General features: G+C 34.5%; 1 protein-coding gene across 5 annotated transcripts in view; it reads left to right on the top strand.

Annotated features, from left to right (window-relative positions):
* VPS13B (vacuolar protein sorting 13 homolog B) overlaps positions 1–24,985 on the top strand; it is a 423,329-nt gene that overhangs the window by 191,101 nt on the left and 207,243 nt on the right. For 4 of the 5 annotated variants that reach the window (XM_088065985.1, XM_088066072.1, XM_088065896.1 and 1 more), the window contains exons 21-22: positions 6,645–6,792; positions 19,111–19,238. In XM_088065985.1, the coding sequence (XP_087922111.1) occupies positions 6,645–6,792; positions 19,111–19,238 (276 nt within the window). The remainder of the gene's footprint in view (positions 1–6,644; positions 6,793–19,110; positions 19,239–24,985) is intronic. The other variant, XM_088066031.1, reaches the window with a different exon arrangement.

Genomic DNA, 24,985 nt, shown 5'->3' with positions numbered 1-24,985 from the left:
AAGTTCCTTGTATGATTCAGAGATCTTAAATCTTAAGATATTTTAAGTTTTAATGTCTACTTAATATAATGCTTTTGCTCTGTCATTTTGAGTAAGTCAAAGTTGTGACTTCTATCTGAAAACACAGTGTTAGAAAACCTTTCAGTACATTTGGCCCTGTGTACACAATAATGTTAGTACTTGATAAAATAAGTTAAATTAATTTTAAAATAAGTAAAATAATTTACTTCAGTGCAACTATAGTCATGTAAACTTCTGCTGGCATACAGGATGGGGCTGGCATTGTCTGGCTCGCCACAGGGATGGGACACCTTTACATATGAACTTCCTCATTTTTGTTTGCTTTTTAACTATTTTTCTGGGATTTTAGGTTTAGGTTTATAATGCCAATTTGGTAGAACATGTATTTTATATCTGCTGAAATATTCACCATGTCTGTTGCAACTGCTTTTAACTGAAAGTTACAAATATGAAACACAATAAGCTGCATTTTTACAACACTCATAACGTTTCAATGTCTTTTTGGCCTCACTGACATTTTATTTAGCTGGAACAGAATGATGGCTGACTGCCTTGCTGGGGTGTGGGGGTACATGCAGCCCAGTGAGGATCACCCCTCTTCATTTATTACTGTTGGACTATTGCTAGAAAAGCTCTCTTTGCATCTTGCTGCTCAGCAGCTAATAAGTGTAGAACTGGCATGATAAGCAAGGCCATTATGTTGGTATTCATTTTTAAGAATATTTTAGTCTGTATGGATTGTTTGTGTAAAATGAGCTGTAAATGTAGTGACATGCAAAGTGAGAGTAGTTTGTGCACCAGTTGCTTATCTGCCTAAGATTAGGCAGATAAGCAACTTGTGTTGCTTTAGTCTGTGTTTCTCTTGTGTTTCTTTAGTCTGAATGTCCTGTTGAGAAGGTAAATTCTTTATAAATGCTATATGAAAGATTAATTTGGCCAGAATTTGGCCAAAAATTTGGAAATTAATAATTTGGAAATTAATACAGCTATGAAGTGAGTTCTTGTATTCATGCTGTTCATAGCTTGTTAAAAATGACTCCCAAATTAAAAGCAAAACAAAGCCAAGTTTAGAAGCCTTATTTCCAGTAATTTAATATTTTATCTTGACATTTTTTGAAGATTTTTTTGAGGTGAGTCTTGTGGCAGCAAGGCCTTGTTTCTAGTAATTTTTAGGTGTTCTTTAATGTTTTATTATAACTATTTTTAGAGACTTTTTCCGCTGTGGCTTGTTTTATTTTTGTAAACCAGTGCTTTTTTGCATATATTTGCTCTATTTTAAAAGCCCATTTTAAAACCCATTTTTATTGCAAGATAAAAATTTGAAGAGTTTCTTTTCCTTGGTAAGAAGCCTTAGCTGTACTTCGATATGGGACAGTCAGTATATGTGATACTTTTTGCAATAAATTTATAAATGAGTACTTGTCATCTTTCTCAAACTCATGTTAATGTAAATCCTTTGTAACTTGTCAATACTTTTCTTACATCATTGATTTCTGTGAGCTAAGATGAGGAATTTTAGGGAAAAACTGAACTACCAAAAGTATGTACACATAGATACGTAACATTGATTTTTATTGGTCATATTTCTGTCTATTTTTTTGGTTGCTCCATACATGTTCATGTGTTACTACCTTATTTAAGGAACATTTCAGTAGCAGAGTAGATCTAAACCCAAGAGGTCAGGGTGAACATTCTTAGTCATATATAGAAACAACCAAGAGAAAGACATTGCACTTCTTCCAGATTCATCATGCTTTAAAACACTGGAATGTAATACACCTGATTTCAGAATCCAGATTTCTCCTTCTTTTCATGAACATCTGCACCATGGAAGACTGTGTATCCCAATTCAAACCCAAGAATTTTTCCTCAGCTGTGTAGGCAGATGAAAAAATCAGTCATTAACAACTTTTTTTTTTCTTCAACTCTGCTTTTTCTCTGCTCATTTTCTCTTTACCATTATCTTAGGAATTTTACTGTTATAAAATCCTTTTACTGCTTTATGGAAAGGTTATTGTTAACTGAGGGTGATATCAATCTTGATGGTGTACTTCAGGTGGTACTTTGTTCAGAAGTCTGCATCAGAAATCTCCCTGGAATTTTTTACTAAGATGAAATAATTTTATCATTATGACTTGATCAATAGATTCTTATAGAACAAGTAGATCCTTTAAATTGTTCTGTCTTAGAATGACTTTTGGAATATTGTACATACTTGATGCTTTAAGAGCCAAATAATGATAATTATTTGATTCTGATGATGAGTGGCAGTGAATGAATGACAGAATGTAAGAGGAAGTTTCAGTACCCAAATTTAGGATTATTCCATGTTGCAGCAAAGTTGCACGTTGGAGGCAGTGCTGTGTTGCCTCGTTTTTCTCTTTTACTGTGAAAAAATAGCCAGAAGTGCTTTGATAAAACAAGCGTGTTTCTGTAGTAAACACAGTTATCTTCTTGGTGTGCAGACTTCTCAAATTATAATAGATATTGATTCCTGATATTGCTTGCAGGTCAGAAGCACTGTATTTATCCTTATTGGGATCTGTCCTCTCTTACGCTGTGGAAGGCATTTAAGTTTCTGAAGGATACAGAAATCAAGTTGCTTCTTGCTTAAGGAGCTAGAGCTACATAGAACTCAAACCTTCTATCTTCTGCTTTTAGAGCCCCCTTGAAACTGCTGATGGAATGCTTTCATCAGTTGGTGAAAATGAGGGGTTTGTTGGCTAACACCAGTCCATCACATAGGTTTGGAAATATTTGGAATCAATCATCAGTCTTTCATGTCAGCAGAACACTTTTACAATACTTGAAGTGCCTACCTGAGGCAGTCATAGAATTTCATCTGAATTAACCTGCCAGGAAAGAAGGTGGTTTTGTGTGCCAAAAGCAAGTCTTTTTACTTAGCAATTAATTTTAATTAAAGCAATTTTATTAATTTGTTTAATTTTAATTAGGAACTAAGCCTAATGCCTTGCTTTGTTCGAACTCTCTCAAACAATTTAGGTGTACTAGTAATCTTAGAAATCAAAACAATTAATATGACTGGATAGAAAAGCAGCAATTGCATTTTCATGTCATTAGAACTTGTTGCAAGGTAGACAGGGTGGATCCTCCTTGCTGTCACAGCTCATTCTGGTACAGTTTGGACAGACATGTAAGCAAATGTAAATATTCTTTTCTGAGCTAGTGATTGCTTGACAGTGATCTTAGATGTTCAATAAACACCATGTCTTGAGCAGAACTGCCATCTGTCTCCACTCCAAAGACTTCATTGATTTTTCTTCCTGCTTGCTGGTTGCAAGCTGCTGCACATGTAAACATTGGTCCATGCACGTGCAGCACCCACCGTGTGGGATATCTGGGTGTAGTACCATGTCAAGGACAGCAACTCAGCTCTGGGCTCAAGCTTTTGAACTTGACATTTCACAACCCAGTGATAATATCTTGGTTCCTATCATGGAATGTTCTTTTGCCTTTGGTTTGGTATCAAACAAATGTACAAAGGGATATGCATATCGCTTGAATGAAAGTTATTAGTCTGCTCAGTTGTTCAAGTTTTCATAAAACTCATTTCTCATGCTCCCAGATCTGCCTACAGTCCCTTCAGCCTCACATTTATGTGAGAAATTAGAATTCAGAAATAAAATATTTAATTACAAAAAATCCCAAGGAAAATAAAATACTAATTCACCTAAGGCAAATTAATCCTCTTCATAGATATTTTACCTTTAGTTAGTTGGCATGTCTCCACATAAATCAGGAAATACTTGGCCTATTGTATTTTTGGGAAACTGTGTTTCAGCTATTATTCTTCCGAGCCTTTCTCTGGTTTTAGATCTTTATAATTTCCAAAGTTATGTTGACCCTATAGTATGAAGTAAAAAAAATTAAAAATTGGTATCCGTTGATCTATTTGTATGTTTAAACAGTATATATGTGTGTGTGTTTTGTGTACACATACTTAACACAGTATGTAATGTGTCAGATTATTTGTGCCAATAAAAATTAAATTTAGAAAAAGGTTGCTTTTCTGTAGTTTTTAAGTCACTGCTTACAAGCCTAATCATGATAATTACATTTGAAAAGTAGCAACCTTTCTTATTTTGAATTCTGTGGATTGTTATTATTTTAGTATTCCGTATATAATTGCCACAAACTTTATTGCATTGATAAAACTGTCAGTATTCTAGAACAGAATCTGATTTGACTTTGTGTCAACAAAACAGTCTCATATAAATTTTATATAATAAATTGACTTTACCATACTGCTGTAGTTCCAGAAATTTGTTACATGTTCTTTATCTTCTGTAACACTACCAATTAGTGACCCAATCTTAATCCCAAGTACATCATCCTTTATAGCTGGCTTTTTGGATTCTTGTGATGAAATGCTTATGATACCACTGGCCTGCAATATCTCCTTTCCCATCAGATTTATCTTCTCCTACATCTGTGGGGCTCTTGTCATCTGGTATTTCCCAAGCCACAGTTCCCTCATCAGTTTGTGGCTAAACCCCAAATCTTGATGATCCTTTTCCATCTAGTTCAACACTGATCTTTCATCTTCTGGATTCTTTTAACCGGAAATCTTTTGCCAAAAACCTGACAAGATTGTACTGGGCGTCATCAGCAGCAACATCAGGCTTGACTTCAGTGAACAAAGATAAAACAGCTGTTTCATTGTCCAGATCAGCACTCAATATTTGGTCATAATTTTTTCCAGCTTTATCTGGCTCTGATAGCCTTGATGTTTTTCACTCTTTGTCTAGTAGTGTAACTTACTAAATTTTGCTGATCCATTTCTTAAGTGGTTCAGAAATTGATACAGCTTCTTCATGCAGTATTTCCATCCTATTGTCTTTTGGACTGTCCTGTATTGTCAGCATTAATTCTTCAGAAATTCTTGCTTCACTTTGGCAATTCGATGTTCTTGCAGGTTACATCCAGAACTGCCAAATCATGATTCAACAGTTGCTGTCATGAAAAAGCTGCAGATGGCTATACCTTATGAAAGTTGTATTAGATAAATTGTAAGATTTTGAAAATAAGTGATGTAAAATGTCTGAAGAAAGTTTACAAAATTTCAGATCCTCTCCCTGTATGCAAGTAGGAAGTATTTCTGTGGTGTCAAGGTTGTCTTTTCAAAGCTGATGGGGATTTTTGTTGTTGTTATAACTGGAGGGTATGCCAAGGTAGCATGTTACTGTATTCTAGAAAAACTTTTTAGTGCTTCTGGAGTCAAAGCTAATGACTGTACATTAAGAGGGAGGAGGACAAATGAGAGTTCTGTTTGTCATTGAAATTAGTATTTTTCTATTAACTTTGCATACCACAGTATATATAAATTGCTTTCAATGGAGTAGGATTAAGTAGTTGATTGTCTTATTTTAATTTACTTTTATAGTGGAAAATGGTGAAGGCGTTTGGAAGCCATTCTCCTTCAATTAAATGATTCTTCTGTTTGTTTTGGGGTTTTGTATGTGTGCACATATTGCACGCTGCTTGATTCAGTGATCTGTTTTCTATTGGAGAAAATTTACAAGCACATTGCCCGCCTCACACGAATTTGTTTCCCACAGAGATTCCTAATGCAATGTGTGAGGTTTCTCATTACGCAGTTATATGGATTACATTTTCACTCCAATACGAACAAAATTAAATTACACAAAAATTAAGATGCGTGTAATCCTAATGTCTGATCTTCAGAAAAAAACTTTGTCATCTTTAAATGATAACTGTCTGCAAAATCAGTGGTAGAGATATTCTGCTTTTGTCAACTGGGATGCATCTGCAATTTACATAGCAGCTGATGTTACAGCAAAATGTTAACTTAAAATGTTAATAGCCAACTGTATAACAACAATGAGGATCAAATTGTTTTTAATAATTTTGTCTTTTCTTGCTTGCATTAATAAAAAAAGTAACAACAAAGCAGATAGACTATTCATTTGTTCCAGAATCCATGTGGATTAATACACATCACTCTTTTCTAATCTGAAAATAAGGATGCAGTCCTTCAAACTTTGTTTTAATGCCTACAGTTTTGTATTTTTGTATATGTCAGCAGTTTTACATTTTGAGCTGCATCTCATTTATTGATATGCTTGAAAGTCACAACAGTTCAAAATCAGTAGCAGTTACTTAAATCTTATATTTAAAATTTGGAAGAAGCACGATTGTGTAGAAATACTAATACATCCTTTATTTTGAAGTTTAATTATGGTTAATAAGTGTCGTTGGGTCTTCATATCTGGTTGAAATTTTCCAGTTTCCATTAAACATTTAGATAATTATTTTACTTTGGTCATCAGCCAGGTTTATGCCTATGGTTTTTGGTTGGCTAACAACCATGGTACTCCAAGTTAGTTTTATTTTGTTTTTTTGTTTTCACAGAGCTTTTCCTTAGACTAACAGGACTGAAATAAAGAATTACAATTGCAAATCTGAATGTAGCATCTCATTTCAATTTGTTTTCAAAATATTTGTGCTCCAACCAGTGTTTCGGGTTGTCTTCTATACATTTCCAAATATGTAGTTTAAAACATGTTTCTCAAGACAATGCCGTAATTCTGTGTTAATATGTTTTGAGTTTTAGTGGTTCACAAGGTACTTCTTTTTTCTAGCAGTCTGTAGGAGCTGTTCCGCTTGGTGTGTCAGTAACTCGAAAGAAAGAGGATGAAGCATCAGTTGGAAGTGCACCTTTGGCAAGGCAGCAGTCAAATCAAGCCTCTGAGTATGCCAGCAGTCCTGTCAAAACAAAAACAATAACAGGTACATCACTGAATTAAAACTATCCATTCTGCATTTGCAACCTCCCTCACTAACGTGTCCCCACAACAGAACGGCATCAGCTGTGTGCAAGTACTGTGGAACAGCTTTCAGCTTTAGAGAAATTAAAACTTTTAATTAAAAATAATCAAATGTATAATTTTCAAATATACGTTTATTTTTATTCTCATTTTTGTTCAGTGCTGTCTTTGCAGCCCTGATAGTCTAATGTGACATACTTTGTAAAATGAGATAAAGGAGATCTGCTTTCAATAGAATATCTGCTATGCACCTTGATATTTACTCCATAATTTTGTCAGACTTCACACTGTGATTAATCCGTAATTTCTAGTCAATCTGTTTACATTGCTTAAAGTCTGGCATCTATGGAAGTCCAGATTTGTGCATAAATGGTTAAAATTTACTGTTTTCAAAACCACTCACCCATAGAAAGTGCATTTGTTGGCACTTCTGCTTATGGAGTTCAATAAATTATTTATTTTAGGAGTATTTTCTGGCCACTTAAGAGTCTAAAGTGAAACATCATTACCACTAATCAAGATAACATGGTTTTCTTGGAATTTCCATTGTATTTATTCATATGGCACTCTCTGCAAGTAGTAAAGTAGGTGATCATCCAAAAAAAATTACTATCCAGCTGAGACTTGTAGTGATCCTTCTGAAATATAGTGAGCAAATTCTCTTTTCCTTTGCATTGATGTTTTTTTCAGATTATCATGAAGCACTTCAAGATGTTGTCTGCTGAAACTAAGATTACAGTCTTGTTCATTAATGGTAGTTAAATGCTGTTTTGTGATTAATAGGGGCTAAAAACCAGAAAACCTGTTTGCTGAATATTAGTGGGTTGTTTTACTGGTAGTAAGACAGCAGATTAATTTTGAGAACTTACATTTCATTCATGAATATCCTTAATTTTTACCATTTATCCATTTATTTTTACAATTCATTTATGCATTTCCTTTATTTTTACCTGTGATGAAATGATGGTACCAAGCATATACTTCTTTTAACTGTATTTGTCATTTGTTCTACTTTTATCGATATCATAAATGGTATTATTTGTTTCTTCTTGCTGTTAATTCTGCCTGCAAAGCACAAAGGTGTTTCACTAGAAAAACTTTGGTTATTTTGAATATTTGACATTCAAATCCACCTATTCGCATGAATAAATTCAAGATTAGTTTTTCTTAATTTATTTAACCAGTTTATAAAAAAGTAGGCAAGTAGTTTGAAAAAATAGCTTTGTACTTGGATTTTGAAAACTGGTGTCCCAGTCTGATACCTGCTTAGCATAGTAGCCTTTTTAGTTCTTCAGTATTTGTTATTCTTCACTTTGAGTATTATCTTTTCTGATCACATCAGAATATTCTACTAAAAGAAAACATTATTGTTCAAAATCTAGAAATGCCATGGATGACAGTTTTACTTTTTTGGGGGGTTTTGTGTGTGTTAGAAATAATAAAATGAAATTATGAAGTATAAAAAATGTCATAGAAGCAAAAGTGGGGTTTCTGTGCATCTCAACTTCCTCCTTTTTAGTTTGAAGTCAGTATCAAGATCTGTTTTCAGTTACACATTGCTGCAAAAATGAAAAGTTTATTTGTCGATTTCATTTTTTATCTTCCACTTACTTTACTCCTTCAGTTTATCCAATAAGTTTAGCCTAGATGCTGAGGAGTTTTTGAAATTAAGTAGATATTTGGCTTCTCTATAAACAATTTTGCAGTATAGAGTTTGATACTATGAAATGAGAAATGATGGTGTTAATTCTCTCAAGAGATAACATTAACTAAGAATTTTTATTTTTTTTTAATTGGAAGCAGTCTAAGAAGAGACTATTGAATTTGGCTTCATTAATTTTCAAGTGTTAAAATTGTAGAAAAATACTATTTTTTTCAAGTGAAGCTACATACACATATCAGAAGGTCTACTCGGTTAATTTTTGAGAGGCAGTGTGTGTGACACTAGTACTAGGCTGGAGAACAGCCTGCTGTTATGGTTTAATCCCAGCCAGCAAAGCAGCCACTCACTTACTTCCCCAGTAAAAAGACAATGCAGAGACTTGGAAAGGTGAAAGCTGGAAAACTCATGGGTTGAGATAAAGACAGTTTAATAGAGAAAGCAAAAGTCCTGCACACGGGCAAAGCAAAACAAGGAATTCATTCAGTTTCCCATGGGCAGGGAGGTGTTCAGCCATCTCCAGGAGAGTAGAGCCCCATCAGGTGTAACATTACTTGGGAAGATGAACTCCATCGCTCCTAACATCCCTCTCTTCCTGCTTCTCCCAGCTTTACTTACTGAGCACGATGCCACATGGTCTGGAATATCCCTTTGGTCAGTTTGGGTCACCTGTCCTGGCTGTGTCTCTCTTGCACCCCCAACTTCATCAGGGTGGCAGTGCTTGAAGCAGAAAAGGCCTTGGCTTTGTATAAGCCTTGCTCAACAATAGCAAAAACATATCTGTGTGATTGACCCTGTCTGTGTTCAGGACAAATTCAAAACACAGCCCTCTACTAGCCACTGTGAAGAAAATTAAACCCAGCCTAAACCGCCACACTTGTGTTTTAAAATGTTGATCTATTTGTTATAGTCTGCACATAAAATGGTGGGTATAATATAGCTGAAATGTGTGATATTTATGTGCAAAAAGTGTGACTAAAAATGTAAAATGAATGTCAAAGAGCAAATGCCTTGTAGAGTAATGAAATTAATTAAAGATATGCTGTCAACTTCAGTAGACCGCACAGATTTCTCTTAATGAAAAAGACTCATGTCCTGCTTCAGTGCCATGTAAGCTTGCTCTGTGTAGAGTCTCCTGAAACTTCATGTGATGCTGGAGTCTTTTTCTCTAGTTTTCTTAAGCCAGGTTTGTCAAAATTGGCTTTGTAGTGGAAAATTCAGGGGACAATAGAAGCTAACACATATTTTGTGTCACCAAAGTAAAAGGTCTCTGGTTACAAATCCACCAGTTAGAGGTTAGAAAAGGTTGAATGGATGCAAATTTGAAACGTGAAATCTCATTCTCAGAGAAGTTCCAGTGTTCAGACAGTTCCAGAATTCAAACTTTCTTTGAAAATTTGTTTCTTTACAGCTGTATAATATGTTGGAACATGAAAGAGTGACCATAGTTTATTAAACTAAAAATAGAGTGCCCATGATTCTTCTTTCTAGTTTTTCTGGGTCCCTCTATCCCACCATCTTTCACTTTATTTCCTCTCTTTTAATTTCACCTACTTTCTGCCTGAGTTTTCTTTCATTATTTCTGTCACCTTTTTATAGCAGGAATACCACACTGATTATAGATCTAGGACGTCTAATATTACCAATTCCACAAAAGTATTCTTTTGTAAGAGAGGCACTGTGCCTTGCACACCTCATTTTTATTAATCATAAAGGCTATAGCTACACATATTCCAAGTTGTCAGAAAACTGAGATCTTACATTGATAATACGTACATATACATGGGCTTTGCACATTGAAAGAGATTTTATCTTAAAATCATGCTGTTCAGGTGGTGATTTTGAATTAATTCTTTCCAAGTTTAGCAAGTTCTCAGCAGTCACTCCCTTGAGAACTGCTAGGAACCAACCCTATGTACTAAATCAATGCAGTTTGTAACCACAGCTGTAAATTATTTCAAACATTGATCTTGATTTCAGTTTATTAGCTAATAGCTGCTGACACCTTGCCAAAAATGAAGCATGGGAAAAGAGCAAAACTACTATCTATGTGGTATCTGTCTCTGAAAATCCAGGGTTTCTGTTCTGAAGTCTCAAATTAGAGTTATTTATAAATCTTCTTGACCACAGAGGCTTCACAACCAGAATAAGATAATAGAATATATGATTTAAATCTGACATGATGTGGCTGTGTACAAGGAAGGGGATAAAGAATATTAAAAAAAATTAAAAGGTTAGGTCTGTTTTTCTGTCCACTTCTTCCATTCTCAGCAATTCAGCAGTTCCATGTTTGTTCAGTGATTCAAAGACCTATAGCTGTGCATAGACCCAGAGCTCTCATGTCTGGATAGAGGCAAAATGATTGCTGTATTTGTGTGTAATTCTGTAATATATCTGACATACTTATGCAAGAAGATAGTATGGACTCTAGTAGATGAATAGGGCAATCTTTGAAAGCTGTCTTGGGCACACTATTGAATAATGATTTAAGCCCAAGTGTCTGTTCTCACACATTCAAGATGTGTGCTTGTTCATTACTAAAATAATCTGGAATTTTCTTTCATATTTACAAAATTATTCTAATTATATTCACTGTGTTTGAAAAATATAGTGTTTTCCATGACCAAAGATGAAACTGGGTGTGGGGTTTTGTGGTTTGGATTTTTTTACTGCTTCCTGGTGAGGTCTTTTTTTTAGCCGTGACAATGAAATATAATTTCCCTAGCATCTGCCACGATCTGACATTTATCAGTTTGGAAGTAACCATGATATCACAGACGAAAATTGAACACTATTTTATGAGGTGTAATCCAGTGACTATGGCATAGAATTTTTCAGTAACAGTGGGAAAGTAGCCTCAGATGTGCTCTTAGTATGAAGAAGGCCTTTAATGAAAGAAGCTACTTTAGAGAGGCTGAAAAGGTTATTAATTTTTTGCCACTCAGAATCCTGAAAGCTGACACTTTTTATAGCCAGAGAACAGGTAAGTAAATGGAGTTTAATGTATCTTCTAAGAAGACATGAACTTTCTGGTTGGAGTAAGCTCCATAACCTGTTATGAAAGCAGCTGAAAACTGAATGCCATGTCTCATGGCTGAACATACACTTGTAAAACAAAATTTTGCTGATCCCTGTTATGCAATAGTGAGGTGTTTGCTCATGGTACAGGTGGTGACAGCATTTCAGCTTTGTCGTGGGTGTATATCAGGCCTGCAAAAGCAGGCAGATGTTTTTCATTGCTATGTCTAGCACCTGAGTTCTCCATTTTATAGTGTGATGGACAGATTGGAAGAGCATTTGCAAAAGAGAATTAAACAGTGGTGGGTTTGGAGCAACATTTTTCATAGACCAGGTCTGCACTTCACACGGTAAACTGGTCTTTTAATTCCACTAGAAATTCAGAATTCGTTTCAAGTTCAAAGCTGAGAATAGAATCCAGCCTTGTTTCATTCTGCAGGAAGTGTAGGTGTGTTGTGTATGAGGATGTGGATATGGAGAGAAATAAAGGATATAAAAGCAGGGATTTTGGAAAAATCCTTGGTGTTTTGAAACAATAATATATTGTTCTTTGGAATTATGTTCTTAAAGAGAAATAATTAAAGACTTTGAAAGCTTTATAAATGCTGTTATACTTAGTTTACTATTTGTATTTCAAGTACATGTAGGATGGTGTCATAACAAGAAAACTGAGAACATTTGTCTTAGATAGACTTTCATGTTTTCTGTTCTGTATAAATCACCTGAATTCTAATAACAACAGAGCTCACTTTGCAAATTTCTTGCTGGTTTACCCTGCTTACTTATTTCCCCAAAACTTGTAGAAACATAGGATCTTTGAAATATTTACCCATTTGAATTTAACAAGCAAATACCTAAGGAGTTACGAGACAAGCAAATGAATTGCATGCATATGCAAGAAATATAGGATTGCATAAGCCTTTCCATAGGAAACCAGGCAAAGAAAGGTCCTCATCTTTCCTTTCAATCATTTCTTAACATTTGATAGTGTAGATATAATAGAACTTGAATTGCTTGTTAGGTATTTACTAGAATTTCTTGGGGTTTATAGGAAGTGTTAGTAATTCAATTTTGAAAGCTTTACTGAAGGAATTCTTAAAATTCCTTCTGAGTATACATGAGGTATTTCTGAACCACTATTAAATACCTTCTACATAAAACTGAACAAAGGACAAGGCTTTAAATTTAGACACATCCCTATTTTATTTGGACCAGCTGATACCAGACAAACCGATATCTTTATTTGAAGTTTTATTTTAAGTTAATAAAGTTTCTACTGAAAAGTTCCAGTGTAGCAGAATACGACCTGTACTTAGCAGAACTGAATACAGTCACTGATTTTTGTTTTTCTTAAAGTCCAAATAGAATGCATAGTTAGATTCCTGCTAAAATGAGCTGTTGGAATGCAAAAACCTGGCAAATGTGAGAGAAGTCTGGCTGGTGAGAAATCAGTGGATTATCTGAAGTATTTGAATTAGTAGGTCACTATTTAGGCTCAGTGAACTGAATGATTATCGTTTATTCATGCCTACTATGAAATATATGACTGATGATTAATTTGGGAAGATGAATGAAATTAAATAGATGCTAAATAGTTTAAGTAAAATACTTGAAGGAATAAAAAAAAAAATCAGGAATTTAAATCTGGTGCACATTTACCTAGGGTTCCTGAAAATACTAATATTTTTATAAATGGGCTTTAGTTCTTGGATTATTTAAAAGGAGAGTGTCCAGGCACAGGTGATTTATAGAAAGTTTTAACTGTCTGGACAGTTACATATCTATATAAAAAAATAATTTTTATGAGTTTTGCCAGCCAGTAAAATGTTGAACATTTTTGTTATGGTGGCATGATTTCTTCAGTTCACTCTGTGGATTTCAGAAACATGAGTAACTCAAAGCCAATATAGTATATCAAACATTCTTTCTGTATGAAGAAATTCCATGTTGAGAGAGAACAAATGGTTGTTTATTTTTAGATTATATTTATAAGACTAAGGAACTTTCTGTGTATTCTTAAAAAGGCAGAGTACTAGGCAGAATTCCACATTTATCAGAATTTAATGCAGATCCAAAAGCTGAAATTCTTACTTCATGGTATAAATTGTATTTGGAATGGTAAGTGATGCTAAGATAAATTCAGGCGTGGATTTTTAGATAGGAACACACAAATATCACATTTTTGTAATTACTAATCTAGTAGCTCAGTTTGGCCTCTGAATGGCTGGTTTTGATTTGTACAAAAGCGTCAGTCCTCTTTTATTTATGTTCCCAGAACTAAATAGGTATTTTTTGCCAGAAGTAGTGCAGCAATCATTAGGAATTTGGTGGGAGAAAATGCTGACCATAGACATTCCCTAGCCAACATACACTTTCACACAGAAAGATCCTTTCTTGTTGCACAACATTAATATCACATTTGTCTTTGTTTATTGACATATGTTAAAAGCCTCTGTGTTTTAACTCTTATTCTGCTGTTAACTCATTGGGTGAGCACAGAAATGTAGTCACTGCACCTCTCTGCTGCCATTTCACTGCATGTAAGGGACTTGCTCTTATGAGTTGTCAGGGACTGTGTCACTCAGTTATTATCTTGATAAAATAATGTATTGTCTGCACAGTTAATAAAGTAGAATGCAAAAATGCTCCAAGGCCAGTAAAGAAATTATTTATGCAAAGACTATTCAGTATGCTGGCAAATATGTCACATATTTTCATAAGCTTAAAAGGACTTCCTGGTCATTTAAGTACTGCTTTTATTCTCAGTCATTCTGATGGAGAGTGTAAACTTCAAAAAGTAATTAGCATAGTCTCTTTTTAGAAAATGAATAATTCAAGTATCATTCATCCAGGAATGGGACTGTGGGGAATAATTTTTCTTATGACACCTCAAAAATAAAACGTGAATATTAGTGAAAGACTTCTGAAGGGTGCTAATAGTTCAGAAAATATTGATAAATTCAGGTTTGAGCTTCTCAAAACAGAGAAGCTTTAATTAACTTTGAAATTGAATGGTGGGAAAAGTAGTGCATTAGGATTGGAAGTATTTTAAAAATAATTCCTTTGTGCTTTTGCAATTTCTTGTATTTGAAAAATACTTTAATATTGAATCACTGAACATAATTGTTTAATGGATGTGTATTACATTGGGAAAAGAATTTCTTTGGCTGTCATACATATTTACACAAAAATGTGGGTGATTTGTAATGCCTTCAAATATCTTTATAATTACATATGCTTAGTTCTGTTTTGTTGCAAGTCTTGCAAGACTTTTGAGGAAAATTGGAAGACAAACCTGTGGACAAACAAGCTTTTATGCAATAAGTTTCACTGATTTTTTTGCTTCTATATAGTATTTTGCACAAAACCAAAAACATTTACAGAAAATTGCAGGTTTTTAGAAGGTGATGGCTGTTTGGGGTTTAATTAGGGGGCAGTTTTGGGAATTTTTACATACAAAGAAAACAATTCATCTTCTGTTAAATATATATATATATGTAGGCCATTTTGATTTTTTAGAGGTTGTTTAAAGTTTGAATTTTCTCCTCCATAGAATTTTGATCTCATTTCTAATCCTTTTGACCCCTTGATTAGTTCCTCAGGGTGTTGGGAATTTCCTGCAAACACCTTAGTGTTTTTGGGTTTATTTTTTCATGGAAAGACATACCTAAATGTTAAGGAAATCCCAGTGAGTACTTTGATTCCATCCAGACCGCTTCCAATTTTAGTAGAGGAAAAATCTTCCTAGAAAAAGAGTGATGTAGTAAGACAACACTTTCCTCTAATTTCTTTATTTTCTTCAATGTGTTTTGCTGTCATGGCCTCTTGGTAACTGTGGGCAGTCTGTGAAAGTATTTTCCTCAGTGTGGCTCCCTTCCGGTGTGTGAGAAGCTGTATGACAGATGATGTGATGTTGGAAGGAAAGCTTACCCAGCCTGTTGAGGTCATGGGACAGAAACATTCTGAGTAGGGTCATGAGATGTGATGGAGGAGAGAATCCTGCCACCTGCCTGCCTGGCTGTGGACCTGTCCTGAAGGAGGAGTGCGCTGGGCTTTTGGGCATCATTCAAAGTGTGGATTTGGCAGCAGCATGATAACCTTTTCCAGTCAGAAAGAAGCTGCTGCCTTCTTAATGCATGAGGGATTTGAGACACACAGTGGAACAGGGAAAATGAGTCTCTCTCGTTCCAGAGAGATTGAGACCTGTGTGCCACATAGAAATCAGGAATGAGGTACCTCCCTTCAGTTTAATTGCTACCTTTAAGGCGAGAGGAAAGCATGAGGCCATCAGTGCCTGCAGATTATCAATATTCTTCAAATCAGTAGTGGAAGTCTCTGATGTGTGGGTTTTTTCTGCACTTATTTAATTGAGAAAACATCCATTTGTCCCAAATCACACCTCAGAAGTTTCCTTTGCCCATTTCTAATTTCTAATTTCTAATTTCACTGAATATTAATAGCACAGAGTAGTGTCATTTTCACAAAACTTTATTTTCAAAATTTATTTTCTGGGTCAAAGTCCTACAAAAAAATCATTCTCAGTAGGCTAAAAATCACAAAGGAGATATTTTTCTATATAAGAAATACACTTTTAAATGGAATTTATACCTGTAGGTCTTGCTTGGTGGCATCTCCTACAAAGTGAGTAATTTAATGATTAATTTTGCAGAACTTGGAACTCCCTCTGTACTTTAACAAGAAATTGGGAAAGGAGTTATTCGATGAGTCCTTTTTTTACACTTTTTTTAAGTCTGTTCATTACTAATATGTTCTGAAATTGGCAGTTGTGGCAGCTTATGTGTGATTGATGTGGTGCATATGTTTGCAAAAGCACCAATTAAACAATAAGGAACAAAAGATAAGAGTAGGAGCATTTTATCTTCCTGTAGACTGTTTTTTTTTCTTAAAATTCAACTGGTATAACCTGAAGCAGTCCCCACTCTGGTGGTCTTTTTTTTTCCCCTCGTCAGTTTGGAAGTGTTTCATACAAACCATATTTTCTATCTAGCTATTGCTGACTGGCACCTTGGTTGAACACAAGACTGATGACATTGCCAGGAAATGTTTTGAGGTTTTCAGTTCAGTAGTAGCTAAGTAGCATAATTATTTTAGGGAATTACCTTCTTACTGAGTCAGATGAGGTTGATCCAGTCTGCATGTTTACTGTAGAGGACTAGCCAAACACACATGGTAGCCACACCTGACAGTGTCTTAGCAGTGTCTTGTCATCTCCTGATCTCCTTGCCAGATAGGGAATTAAGACACTTCTTTCCCAGCATCCTTTCAGGCAAAATTCTGGGATTTACAGTACAGGGAAAAAAAAAAAAGGTACTACTTTCTTCTTTTCAGGAGTTAGTTTGCTTGTTTCTTCTTTCTACTCTGATAGACTTTTTATTCATTTTCTGTTTTCCATGGTTTATGGTTGGATGGTTCCTTATCTGTCTGTTGGGTTTTGAGACTTCTTTTTTTTGATCTCTTGAAGGGTTATAGCAAAGCTGCTTTTTATTGTGGGTATTCCTGGAATTTTGCAAATTTTAATTACATGTAAATGAAGAAAAAGAGGAGGTGCTTCAGTCAGCTAATTTTATTTTTAATTCACAGATTGTTGTTTTTGGCTATTCCGCTAATTGAGAGAGAATTACAACTGTTTGTTTTCCTACAAATAAAATATGGGAGATTGGAACAAAACCTAGCTTTAAATCCCACTCACGAGGGACGCGCTTGTTAAGTGATATAGGATGTTGATGGTCCCTGCTGAATGCATTGTAGAATATGTAGGTTTTAAACTGTATTTATCTACTCAACCTGAACTGAAGCATCCTGCCTGTGGAATTCCCAGAGTCTCACTGTGACTTTGTATGCCATTCTCACCCTTACCCACACTTGTGTGCCAGAGTTCCGTGCTTCACTGACTCTTATTTTAATATTTCTTGGTACTCAAGCTGTTCCTGAGTCTTACCTCGTAGTGTATGTGTAGTGTAGGGACTGACTACACAGAAGACTGCACAGAAGATGGTCTGAATTGAAGTGGGGTAATAAATTAAAAAAGAACAGCTATTTCTTGGTTAATCTCTTTGTTTTAACTTAATCCATTCATAACCTGGATGGAAGACATACTTCATGGCTTAAAGCTGTCTATGTGAGATGTTAAAAAACAGCTATTGCACACTGCTTCTCCAGATGGACAATTTACATGTTTGTCTCTCCAGAACAGCTGAGAACAAACAATCCTCAAATGTCACACTTTTTGCACTCTCATGATCAAGTTTTCATTTCATATCCTTCTAACATATCCATAATTAGAGCCAGGAATCTCTGAGAGAACTAATTACACTGCAGCCATAAAAATCCTCTTTTACTCTTTGACCACCTCTCTTTCTAAATCTTTAGATTCTCCATCAGTTTAATGAAGTGAACATTTTGTTTTAAGATAATTAGAAATACTATTTGTTGAGGGATTTCTCCTGATAACATTATTGATCATTGATGGGGAAAATGCCTCAAATTAATTCATCCAGTGACATTAACATTGCATTCTCTCGGCAGAAGTTCACCACTTAGATATTTCACTTTTAAATATGCATGTTTCATTGCATACTGAAGAACCAGTGATGCATATCAAGGACCATGTATTTTTGCTTTCCTTAGTTCAGTTGAAAGCATAATTTTGTCTTAAGAATTTTTCTGTAATTTTTATGCTACAGATTCCTCATAGCTGTAAAATTGGTAGATATAATTTGTCACACACTGATTTCAAGTTAGTTTAAATTTAAGTCATGAAATCTTCATAATTTATTCCTGCAGTTTTGTCAGCTCAACAACATATAGGCCAAACCTAGAAATGTAAATAAGCTGACAATAGTTCTGTGGGTATCCCAAAACACAAGGAGGAGGATATTCTGTAAAACATGTCAGAGGGAACTATGCACCACTCACAGTCCTCATTTGAAGTTCTAGTGTGCTTGTATTTAATTTAACATTTCTAAAACCTTTTCATGTTCATGTTATTAAATAACTAACAGTTTAAGGAAATGTCTCTTTTTATTAGAAAACATTGAATTTTGCTGAAATATTTCATACTTTATTACCTTAAAATTTGACAAAGTAAGAAAACAGCTTAATTTTTATGCCTTTTTTTGGAAGCATACACAAATTTTTAAGGGAATTTTTCAAAGAAAACAAATTAAAGGCTGTTATGTAATGTGGTCTGTCATTTCTTACAATTTTAGAAAGGTGAAACCTTTAGATAACACTGGCAGCAATGTATATGAAAACCTCTTGGATTTCAATTGCATCATCAAATAGGTTATCACTTTGAAAACTGTCTTAATTTGTTAAAGTCAAACATTCTTCATAATATTTTCCTAGTAGTTCATGTTGAAAAAGTTGGAAAATTTAATTTTATTGTGTTGTATTTCTCACAAAGCTTAACTGGTGTAGTTGTATTGAGAAGTTTAATACAGACACATTGTTATTATGTGCATAGTGAGATATACACAGTGAGAGACTCTTTCAGAATGTAAAGTAATTGTTTTTCTTTGCTATCAGTAAGTATATTATTTACTTAGATACTCTTTTCTTGACATTTTTTGTTTGCATTAGAATCTCGTCCTTTGTCACTCCCTGTGAAAACCGTGCTGAACTCATCTGAAAGCTGCAGAAGTCCTGAGGAAAGAATGAAAGAATTTATTGGAATAGTGTGGAATGCAGTTAAGTGCCTTACACTTCAGGTAAGATGAAAAGGAAGTGAAAAAACCCCTATGTGATTCCAAACTTTATGATACTTTTTATGCATCCTAGTGCTTTTTTTATTAGAGGGGTTCTAAAGGAGCTCACAAGTTTTATTGCTTTATTTCAGTAGATTCTGAGAGAATAAAAAATAAAATAAGATTTTGGGTAAATTAAGCAAAGAATACTTTGGTTTTAAAAGGCTAGGTTTTGAAATACTGTTTTGTATTTAAAGGGAAAGATCCTTCAAAAATCATATGAATAAAAATAGCTTGTCACGCTTTTCTGTATTATAAACACTGCAGTTAGATTTGAAGAATTTCTTTTCTAAAATTATTTGAGGAAATTGTGTATGATAAATACTTTCTTGAGGTGTATGATACAATTGCTGTTGTTACACAGTGAAGGCTCAGCAGCTTGAGTTAGGAGTCCAATTTAGAATTATTATAACCTGTGCCTTTTAACGGCATTCATTTGATCAGTATTTTATGGTACAGCAGGATATCGTATCAATTTTTCTTTTTTAATTTAAAAAAAAATCATCAAAAACTGCACAAAAAGGTCTTAATTAGAAGTTTTGGCAAGTTTTTTTGTCATTACTACATAAAGTAGTTACTGAATGCTTATTCTTTCTTCCTGTCAAGAAATATATTTACCTATATACAGGCTTATCCCAAAATATGTGTCTTGTCATTCATGTGTGACTCCTCTTTCATGTAAAAATTACTTAAAATTCACACTTTTATAAAGTTTAGAAGTTCAGGTTTTGCCTGAGCAAGAACTTGAGAATTGTCACCTGATTGCAGAACATAGTGAAGTTGAGGAGATGCTTTCCATTAAATCTATTTAGTTTTCAGCCTTCTCTTTCATCATTGTTTCACGAGTATTTTGCTTGTTTTCCTTTCTTTCTTAATGTTCTCTCCACTGCAGATTAAAATGTCTAGATAAGATAGAGAATTTGTAATCTATTTGAAGGAAGCAGTGTATTTTTGTTATGTGTCTGGGTGGTACTTAGCACAGTGAGACTCCCTACATAAATGCAGCTTACAGTTTGAGTAATAATAAAAGTGATAATATAATAATGACAACGAAGAAGAGCTGGGTCCTTTATAAAGGGGGAAAACTGAATCAGGACCATAATACTCTGCTCATACATTTTTCATGGTATGCTTTTTTGTGAGCAACCAGCAAATTGAGTTTCTTTTGAGGAATGAGTAAGATAACCAGCCATGAAGTTTGTGTGTTACTAGATAAGAAAAAAAGATAGTGTTTCTTGCTGTGGAGATGAAAACTGATGACAGTGATAGGCAGGGGTTGACTCAAAGTGTAATTCCTAAATACCTCGCTGCTCTCACTTAACATACAGAATAGGGATCATACTGGCAGAGGATTTTTTGAATTGGGTACTTGTGCTGGTGATTGAGGTTCTAGATTTATATACTTTTTACAGGGTTATTTCTTTTGTAGAGTACTCATGCTTTCTATTTCCATCACTATGACTATTAAATTATATTTTTATAATTTTATAATTTTATGTTGACATTAAACACCCCTATGAATTCATACAGTAGCTTACACGCTTTGTTTCATCCCTATGCTTTAACTATGCTTTATAAGGTATTTGCCAGCATCTTCTCAGAAGTTTATTACATGTTACCAGAGAAACATTTCAGCAGACTCTAAGGAAGCGCTGCAGGAAAGTTTGACAATGTGCTTCCATACAAATGTGCAAGTTATTCCTTGTGAAATATGAAGGATTTATAGATCTGTTTGCTGTTCTTTTTACTTCTATTAGTAGTCCCTATGTCTAATTTATTTAAATACGGTTTCAAAACACAAATGCCAAATATATAGCTTGTTTCTTTTAGTACCAGCCCAAATGGGAAATTTGTGCAAGGCAATGTATGGAGGGTAAGAAAATGAGTATCATGACTCTGTACTTCAAATCAAGTGCATTGTATTTATTTTATTATGCATAATGTGCATTTTATTAAACATATATAATTATATTTAAATTACAAGTTCATACAGATTTTCTATATTATTATTTGGTATGAAAAAGGAAAATTTCTAGAATAATTTGTCTGGTTAAATGCTGGAGCATTTTGACCCTGTGGCTTTTTTCCTAAAGCTAATTTTCATGTTCCTGGATCTTTTAGTTACATGATCGTAGAACAGAAAAGTCTGTAGTTGTCATCAGATAAAACTGAACTTCATAACTTAAAATCATCAAAGGATTATTCTTTTAGTGGAAGTTAGAGTAAGTAAATGTGTTTGGAACCAAAGTAACTGGAAAGTTTATTTTGGATCCAAAGCTGGTACTTGCTTAGCCCTAGCTCTGGCTTGCTTCTGATAGAATATTACATGAAGGTTTTATGCTTTGGAGTTGTGGTAACCTATTAGTATTTAAGTGAAAAGACTTTCATATTTAATTATAAAACGTTGGTTTATTATTTAGTTGTTTTAGGATTTTATATGCAGCCTTGAAGTCTTTTTGGCAGTTACACTGTGTATGAGAGTAATACTCATTTTTCACATGTTATTCATACTAATAGTTGCTAAAATTGTGAAGCAGTATAAACACAATTATTTTTAATTGGCTGTTAATGCTGAATTCCGTTGAGAACAATGAAGGATCTGTATTAAATGTGAATTAATTAATGAGTAATGTTGTAACAAGTGCCAAGTACATAAGAATGTAATTGTTACATATAAAACTTAGGTATGTCACATGCCTTTAAATATCCCCAAATTCGTTTGAAAAAAATAAATCCTTTTCCTGAAACCACTGAAAAATTTATTTTCTTTAACACACATAACTTGTAAAACTTTTTGACAAAGTGAAACATAGAGAGGCAAGAAAAGGAAGGACAGATTTGATAAGATTTTTGTTCTTTGAACTGTGTCATTATCCAGGTGTCAGGAAGAGATTCTGTGATTTGTAGTTTAGCAGTTACAGCTCCTGGCAGTTATTTGGCAACTATGAGATAGGATTATTTCTTAAGTTGGTTACTTACCACAAACCAATAAAAATTTGGGGTTTTGATAACTAAATAAAACCTTTTTAAAAGATTTAAAAGCTTTCTTAGGAAATAATAGGTATACTGTGAAGTACAATACACTGGTCAAAGAAAATGTATCTGATCCTTATTATGGTCATTTCTATGTACAGGTAGCCTGCTCTCTTAGTTCTTTTACTTATGTGTTCTGCTTTCCATTTATAACATTTTTACTTTTGTCTACCTTCAGAACAAGCATTTCTGTTCTGCCTTTTAAAATTGTAACAAACACTACACGTCTGGCTCAGCTTCAGATTGTCTAAATGGTAGAATGAATTTGGATGTTGGAGGCTGGGCTATGGTCTTACAATACTGATCACACCAGAACCTGTACATGAGATGTGTAAGCAGTGGTTTTTGCAGCTTGGGGGTCATTGCAAGATGATACTCTGTACCCACAAAAACACGTTACCTTTCTGCTGAGAGCGTATGAGAGTTGATGACTAATTCAGAGAGAGGCATCTTCCCTGGACAGACACCCTTATGCAAGCATCACCTTGTATAAAATCTTCAGTGCCTCTGATTTATGTAGCTGTAAAATGTGAGCTACAAAAGGGAATCTTCTTATGTTATCACTACCATGAAAAGCTATAAAGACTTGAACAACTTGTCCCTCTTCGTTGCACTTTTGGGGAGTCGCTTTGTTTTCTTCCCTCCAACCCACACTCCTCAGTTAGCAAGACATAATTTTTTGGCAGTATTTATTTCACTCTTCTCTCTAGTGAACAACATTACTATTTATAAAATAAGAATTAAAAATACTCCAGTAACTTAATACTTTCCTTTTTATACAAGAGTCATTGGACATTTTGAGGCTTATATGTTTGTGAAAGTGTAGAGCACAGAGTTAGTCTTTGCTTAATGTTTTAGAAGGGGCAATACTGCTTGCTTCACTGGTTTATCGTTAGTGCATGTTATTTAGCATGTATAGGCCTTGACATGATAGAAATGGAAATAGGGGGTGATCCTGTTTCAAGAATGTAATAATTCGTTCTCTTTAACACATGAATGTGTTCAGTATTGGCAAACGAACATGTTGCTACCAAAACTGAAATCAGATCCTTGAAACAGAAAGGATGTTGCCATGGAAAAATGAAGTAACACGCAGTGCAGCTGCGAAGCATTAATGAATAGGATATTTTTTTAAAAGATCATTTGTGTTTGGTGTGGCTTGGAGGGTCCCAACCAGATGGTTTCCATGAACAGGATCTGACCCCCAGCTTGAGGACTTCTTACTGGCAGATTACTTCATTTTCTTTCCCTTGGATTGTCAGATCCTTACATTAATGCAAGATTTACTGCTGCAGATTTATATTCAGTTACATAAATCAGTCACATCTTACATTAAATTCACAATTTTAGGCACACAGTTTAACAGTTATTTAAAAAGTGTAAAAAGATTTATATGATAGCTTTAATATATGCTATATATTAAATGTATTGATGTAGTTTAATTTTAAGAATTTGGATTACATATATTTTGAAACACTTTCCGATTGGTGAAGCAATCTGTAGTACACATTCTCACTTTTATCCAGCATATAATTCCATCATCTTAGGTGCACTCTTCCATTCCTTCACTGGAATTTGTGAATAGGCAAATTTCCGGATTCTGTGAGTTAAATGTTCACAAATTCCATTGAAGTTGATAGCTGTGAATCTGCCTCCAAGAAGTTCAACAGGTGCAACTCAGTTTTGCACTTACTAGGCCCTTGTGCATTCAAGTTGGTAATTTCTTGTGTGATTATAATGATTGCATAATTCTCTCTAAAATATGGCCTTTGGCTGTTGATTCATTGTGTTTGCCTTTGAAAGCCTGCAGTAATGTTTTGCAAAATTTGTTAATCATATAAAATTTTAAATGAAACATAGGTAAGCCAACCATATCTGTAAGCAATTCTGTAGTATTACATACTGTCAATTTTTAGCAAATCCAGATTTAGGATCCTGCTGACTGCGCCAATTTGTCATGAAAGAGTGATTTAGAGTAACTTAAATAATCATTAGAAAAGGCATTAGCAAAGGTGATTTTAATATGAATTCATAAAGGTGTAACTTGGTGAAGTTCAATAGCAAGGTTCACCCTATCATGTACTACATCGTTGAAACATACAAGGGAAAAAAGAATTGGAATTAATCTGGCATTATTTACATGGAGGCCAAAGATGGAAAAGGATAAGGTAAACCAAATGCTGAGTCATGCAGACCAGACCTCCTTGCTTGCCAAATCTCTGATGTGGCTTAGGTGCAGCTGGATCTGATCTGGACAACAGTTTTTATCTAAGAGAAGAAATACAAAGAGTAAGGAAATCCTTCCATTGAGTTATGAGGTTCAGAGTAGATCCCCTTGCTTTCTAAACTCCTGATGGAGCTTAGGTCCAATCTTAATCTCAGACTTTGACAACATTCTGTCTAAAGGAATTACCTACGTGGATTTCATTAATATTAATTTAGCATGCTGTCAGCAGCTTACTGAGGATCTATTGCAGTTAGGGGATCTCTCTGCCTTGGGCTTCAGAAGGAACACTCAGTCTCAGATGAGGAATCCCAAACACTGTGAGGCATCCCAGCTCAAGGGGATCAAGCTTCACCAATCGGAAAGTGTTTCAAGTCACTGGTGTGCAGTCCAGTTGCAATTTAGGGAATGCTTGAATTGAACTCATCCAGAGATCTGTTGTTAGTAGAAGGGC

The sequence above is a fragment of the Pseudopodoces humilis genome, chromosome 1, assembly GCF_049639895.1.
Source record: "Pseudopodoces humilis isolate 2021_Gansu_Grassland_sample_001 chromosome 1, ASM4963989v1, whole genome shotgun sequence".
Lineage (NCBI taxonomy): Eukaryota > Metazoa > Chordata > Aves > Passeriformes > Paridae > Pseudopodoces > Pseudopodoces humilis.
Note: the sequence above shows the minus strand (reverse complement) of the source record. Positions and strands in the feature narration are given on the sequence as shown.